This window comes from Rhipicephalus sanguineus, chromosome 10, assembly GCF_013339695.2.
Source record: "Rhipicephalus sanguineus isolate Rsan-2018 chromosome 10, BIME_Rsan_1.4, whole genome shotgun sequence".
Classification (NCBI taxonomy): domain Eukaryota; kingdom Metazoa; phylum Arthropoda; class Arachnida; order Ixodida; family Ixodidae; genus Rhipicephalus; species Rhipicephalus sanguineus.
The window spans coordinates 117,707,453-117,714,274 of NC_051185.1; the positions used below are offsets into that span (position 1 = coordinate 117,707,453).

A 6,822-nucleotide genomic window follows, 5' to 3' on the forward strand; every position below is an offset into this window, starting at 1 on the left:
GAGCAATTTTCGACAGCCACGACATTGCGACGCAAAAGCAGCAGACGACGGTCCCAAAGCGAGCATCACGGCGGAAGCAGCCAATCGCACCCTTGAATTGAACTTCAAACATGTGCTTTTTGTACGCTTGTTACCGAATGGAGGAGCTAGCTGAAACAGAGAACTTGAACAGGGAGAAATGCTCTTTACGACGAGCCCAAAATGGTGGCGCCCGGTTTCCCCACCGATTGCCCGGTTGCGCCGTTGCCGAGCTATAACTTTGAAAAAAAAATGCTGTTTTTTTGTGCTATTTCCGCAATTTTCGCCAATTCGGAAGACGCAAAAAAAAATTTTAATAGCACTTCTACGTAGTTTTCAGTGAAGATACTTTGGAATCAGATAGAAAATGGGCTACAGAAACAGAAAATGCGATTGTCCAAAAATCACATTTTTTTGGTCCTCTGCTGAAAATAAAACCATGTTTGTGACTCTTAATTCTCTCCAGTTATAAAAGACCTATTCAGCGTTTACGTAAACGTCTGTTGTAACAGTACTTAGATTTTACGTACTACCTTTACAACAGACCAAAATGCTCTTCACTATGAATGTCTGCTGTAATGAGGTTATAGTACTTAGTTCCATCAGCCCATCTGAACTTGTAATACTACGCAACAAGTTCTTGAAGGAAGGAGGTGTTGTGGCGTCACCTGTGTTTAGCCAGTCGTCTGGTGGCGCAGCCCGTGTCGGGGACTGGGATGGGCGTGTCTGAATAAATTATTGTGATGCTGGCCTTTGCGGACCTGCCTCTGCCTCCAACGCGCATAGCGTCTGAGCCAACTCAAAACACAACAGGCACAGCACCATCTTCCTCGGAGGTCGAGGAACCCTTGCCACTGTCCTCAGCCAAGCCAAGACTGGACGCATCCGCCTCTGCTGCGGCCGTCATGGCTCCTGGCTTTGATTCTGCGCAATCGAAAAACAAACAAAAAAAAAACATTGTACAAACTCGCACAGAAGTTGTAGCATGGTGCGTAAGTATATCTCTATGAATGCGTACAGCCTTGTTGTTGCTCTTGGGTGGCACATGCCCCTCACGTGAGCATGAAGGTGGCAGGGTACGATGGCTGCTGGTTGGTGTTAAATTTTAGTTCACTCAATGGCTATCAAATATTTTTGTGGTGGTACAACATAGCCTGATATCACTTGCTACATCCTGCTAGCATAGCTGTGCTCAATTCTATTAAATGCCAGAACTATATTACCTCCCTAGTGCACTATGTCTGAATGCCTCCACCATGTCAGGGTTGTCTATGACACACAGACCTTGCACGGAGCTAGCCATTTAATGCTTACACGCAAAGCAAAAATACAAGGTGGTCATTGTACAGACGGGTACAGTGTTAAAGGGAACACTTGAGTGCATTGCATGTTTAGATTTCACTCTCTTGCAAAAAAAAAGAGGCTTAGATTTGCATAAAACAACTGGTGTTTGAGAGTTTTGCATCTTTTTGACAGACCCGTGCAGTGCATGAACAATGTTTCCCTGTCCGCTTGCTGTTAGAGGGCCAGCAAAATGAAAGGTGCTGATTGAAGTGTTCCCTTTCACAGTGCACCACTTTGTACATTCTGCATTACGATGCAAAGAAGACTAGAGTCAAAACTCATTAATATGTTCCTGCTTTAAACATACTAACGGTTAAATCGTAGTTGCGAAGAATACCCAACAGTGTCATAGAGATTAATGCATTTGCTGACCGCCTAAGCCATAGCAGTTCGGCCTATGCTTACCGGTTTGTGTGTACCCCATGCACCACGGTAACTTTCTGTGCCATAAAAGTTTACAACGCCGCTGAACTTGCCGACGCCACAATGTGCCGCAAAAGGTCTTCCGTCTTCTCTAGAAGTGCAGAGATCGGTCGGTCAATAATTCCAATTTGCGCGCGATTGCGACGGTGCTTTGCGGGTAAGCATCGGGAAAGAACGAAGGCGAGATGGCGGCAATGGCAGCTGCCGACGAACGCACCAGTATGACTTATCGCCCACAACCCTATCACCTTTAGCTACCTGCTCGGGCAAGCGTGTGGCATAGCACTGCCTACTGCACGCTTTTGGGAGGTGAGAGCCTGAGCGCGCTGGGCCACCGATCGCTGCTGCCTCGTTTTGAGGGACCGCATTTAAGTGCGCGCTGCCTTGTAGAAACGAAAGCAGCTTGGCTGTCGATGAGTTCGGAGTCACGGGCGCCGAGAAACCTAGCTCGCTGGGTCAACACATACCAAGCGCTTGCGCATGGTACAGCAAGCTTAGCGCTGTTCTAATCATACCGCACGCTTTCATTAGGCTGCAACCCGTTCGCCTCCGTCAACTGCCAGGACCACTAGAGCATTGCGGAGATGCACAGTGTGCATTCGCTTGCAGGAAGCGCATCATAGCCGCGATAACACAACTACCTAATCGCCGCATCTGTGCACGGTTCGGAGAGAAGTTGGTACAAAAAATACTCAGACGGCAAATGCGTGCTTATGGTACAGCAAGCAGCCCGGTAGCGACGGCATGAGCTGAATAGGCGACATGCTGCACGCAACTAGCGAGAAAAGATCGGCTACATGCGGCCCTACCTATGTGTCGATCCAATGAAACTGTAACACGATTTGCCACTGTCTAAAACAGATGCGTACACATGCATCGCAGAAAGCAGATGCTGTCCGTTCTGTCGCTATGTCAGTACCTGCCTATCCCGGACACTGCAAAAGTTTCGAAATGCTCTTTGGCATCGCCACTGTGTGCTATCAGGCGGTCGTGCGCGAGAGCCAGAATCTTTTCTACACTTTGGCAAAAAGAAAAGGCTGTGTGGTGGGAACTTTAGGTGATATTAGCTGTGGCACTCTATTCATTTCTTTCTTTACGGCGATGGTGCACGTCAGGAGATGCAAATTCGTACTCGGTGGTTAATACGTACTACCGTTTAGTGCGTGGTTTTGCAGAGTTCCCGGCAGGTACATACTAACAAGGTTTTACTGTACACACAACTTCATAACGCTTTGTGCATGTAACTAACTGCAATTATTCTGTTCCCAAAGTAATACTGTTCCAGAGGTGGGCTTTTCATTTCTTTGTTTTCTTTCAGTTCAGTCAGCTTTTCCAGCTCTTAGTCTTCCTTCACTTCATCTCTAAGAATATTTTCACAGGAAAGAAAAGGAGACCTGACACATTTCTAAGAAAAGAAATAAATACTGGAGGCTTCTGTCTGAAATTTCATTCTGGCATTTCTATGCCTGCAGACAATGCAAGTAGAAGTCATCCTTATCGCCTGCCATTTTATTCTGGAAGCTTGAGAAAATGCCTCTATGTAATGCCTTATGGAGTGACTAAAGGCATTTGTGCATGAGCGATAAATGAAATAATGTTTTCTACAGTTCAGCTTGGCTTTTGTAGGGCAATGCAAAGCCTTTCAGATTGTTAGATGAGGAAATAAAGAGTTGACGATTTGGATGCTGGCTTTAAAACTGATATCACATGGACGCGATTCGTCGCAGTACAATATGCTACAGTCGAATCCCGCTATAACGAATACCGCTACAACGAAATTTCCGCCACAACGAATAATTTTCGATTCCCTGTCAGCCGCCCATAGAAAACAATGCGAAAAATGTCTCGTCACAACGAATACTTTTTCTGGGTATTTCCGCTTGAACGAAGTTTTCGCGAGTGCCACCACATAAGGAAAAGGAGCTTGCCTAGGATTGCCGCGAAATTCCGCTAGAAATTCGACCATTTCTCGTTGCCAGAGCCGTGCGGCCGCATCGCAAGACCCGTGTCTTCATCGGAGACGTGCTTTCTGCCACCTCACGCACATCCCCGTAAATTTTTCGCCATTGAGATGCTCGGCGACAGATCGTCCATCCGCCATGATGCTGCCGGCGGATTTGATGCGCGTGCGGGCCGCGGAAGAATTGTTGATGAACTCCCGCCATTGTTTTGACGTAGCACGCAAAACAAAACTACTGCTCGTCGTCACAAGCCCTGCGATCGTGAATGACATCCATGGCGTTTTGAAGGCACACGCGCCGCCAGCGCGCACCTCGTCCAAGCGTAACTGCATTCTGCCGCAACCGCTGTGAATGCAAATGCGGTCGTGTCGACGCGACCACGGGCGACCACGAAAGTACGCGCGCATCCATCGAACGTACGCGCATCGACTCAATGCAATGCTGCGGCCAAAACCACGGTAGACGCGATCAGAGATAGCAACAACTCAGTTCTGAAGGCACACGCACGGCCAGCGTGCCACAGATTGAAAACGGAACTACCGTCGCTACCCGTTTGCCGGAAGCGCTGCGCAGAAAACGGCGGCAGAGACCGCCGTCGCTATCGTCGCGTTATCGATAGCGAATATGCTGAAGTACGCAGCTAACACACCGGAGAAAGATTAAAGGCAACAAAGTCGTAAAACGACACGAAGCGTTTCGACTTTCCTTTCTCTCGCTTATGACTGTGGTAGTGCGGAGCTTCGGCACTTCGTTTTCACTTAGCCTCTACCGAACTTTGGCACGCTCCTCGCGGCGCTACGCCACTCGGCACGCTTCGAGGATAGCCTGCATATTGTCACGGGCGGAGAAAGGCAGCGAATGACGACGACGAAGTCCTGGGCGGAACGCGCTTGGACTGCGACAGCGCTGTACCCTTTTGCTGTTAATATACCTGTGGTATAGTTTCTTCCCGTAACATCTTTGGTGGAAGGTGCGGGGTACGACTCGCTATACAGCACCAGGAACTGATCTTCGCAGCGGACGGCGCGTTGCAGCTGCCACTATGACGGACCAAGCGACCCAGTGTGAAGAAGATCCGTCAGGCCCACAGCCGATCGTTGTGGGTGCAGCCCCCGTGATCCTGGCACATTCAACGGCACAAGCGGCGTGGACGTCGACGACTGGCTGGCTCTATATGAGCGCGTCAGCAGCAGCAACCACTGGGACCCAACGCTGATGCTGGCAAACATCCTCTTCTACTTGCGTGCACTGCAAAACTCTGGTACGAGACGCATGAAGCAGAGTTGACAAGTTGGGATGTCTGCAAGCAGAAATTGCGCGATTTATTCGGGAAACCATTGGACGTCAAGTGGGCCGCAAAGAAAGAGCTCGCAACTCGTGCCCAGACGGCCACAGAGCCATACATCGCTTATATACAGGACGTGTTGGCTTTTGTGCCGCAAGGTAGAGAAGAACAGGCTGACGAGGACAAAGTCGGGCACATACTGAAGGGAATTGCCGATGATGCTTTCAATTTCCTGTTGTGCAAGGACTGCTCGACGGTGGAGTCGGTCATAGCAGAATGCCGGCGCTTTGAACAGGCGAAAAGTAGGCGCATCATTCACCGGTTTGACCCGCCTTCCCACACGGCAGCTACGTCCTCCTGTGAAGATCTACCCACGCTACGTCAGCCACCAGCTCCGGAAAACGTCACCAGGATTGTCCGTCGGGAACTCGAGGCTATGGCACCCGTTACCCCTGGCGACAGCACTTCAGGAAACAACTTCGCTCCTGTTTCATTAATCCAGGCCGTGGTCCGCCAAGAGATTGCGAATATGGGCATTCACCGACTTTCCAAAATGCTAGTTCTACTCCTGTCTCGGCTTGTCCAGTCGTTGCGGCGCTACTCCGAACGCCACTTCTCGCCCCGACGAAACCCGGCCGAATGGCGTACACGGATGATCGGCCCATATGTTTCACATGCCATCGATAGGACAATAGCCCGCCATTGCCGCAGCCGTTGGACCTCATCACCTCGCCCAAGCTTCAACAATTGGGGTTCCCGCTCCGAACGTGCGCCATATGCTCCGTCCTTCCGTGCTGAGACAAGTGCGGAGCGTTTTTCGGAACATCGGACCACCGCTCGCCACGCCCCCGCGTCAGTCCGATCGCCCCAACCTCGCCGTTCTCGGTCTCCTTTTGACCGCCACTCGGGAAACTAGCCGTGCAGCCCCGGAGGTGACGCTGCATACACGACTCGGACTGCAAATCCTCTCGTTACTCCTGACAAGCGATGCAACCTTCTTGACATTCTCGTTGATGGTATACCTGTCACGGCTCTCATTGATAATGGTGCACAATATCTGTCATGACTCAGACCTCCGCCGCCGCCTCCAAAAAGTTCTAACGCCCGCGATTACATCTACCGTCCGTATAGCCGATGGGAGTACTCCTGCTGTGCTTGGAATGTGCACTGCACGCATCACCATTTCTGTCATCACACTTCAGTTCTGTTTTCTGTACTCGAAAATTGCCCATGATCTCATCCTGGCATCGACTTTCTGTCCACACCACGCTGCCCTTATTGACTGTCAGCAGGTCTTCTCCTTGGAACTCCCTTCGTTCGCAGATACCCCCCTGCCGGCCCATCCCGTCTCCGCTCCCGCGAGTTTCTTCGACTTCCGCCGCAAGCCGCGTTCAGGTCCAGCTCTCGCCATTCCCACCAGTACCTGATGGCGATTATGTTTGCCGCCCGCATGCCTGATCGCATGACGCGCAATGTCGCGCTCCCCAACACGGTGGTGACAGTTACAGACAATCGAACTTCGTTTCCCATCCTCAATTTGGCTTCTCGCAAGTTCTTCCTCGCGGGATGCCACTTGCACATCTGACACCACTAGCCGACCATACAGTTTCCGCCTTGGCCCTAGAACGCCCACCACCCGATTTGACCCTGGACTCACTCACCGTGGGCGACCACTTCACGCCAATGATATCGACGGACTCACTTCTGAACAAGTCTCTGCTCTCCGCCGCCTCCTCATTTCCTACGAGGACATCTTTGACTTCGGCGACCGTAATTGGGGACAAACATCCG

General features: G+C 50.7%; 1 protein-coding gene across 1 annotated transcript in view; it reads right to left on the reverse strand.

The window, feature by feature from the left end:
• Positions 1-817: 817 nt before the first annotated feature.
• LOC119406687 (uncharacterized) overlaps positions 818-6,822 on the reverse strand; it is a 39,729-nt gene continuing 33,724 nt past the window's right edge. Inside the window, exon 3 of the mRNA XM_037673418.1 lies at positions 818-942. Coding sequence (XP_037529346.1) covers positions 818-942 — 125 coding nt within the window. The remainder of the gene's footprint in view (positions 943-6,822) is intronic.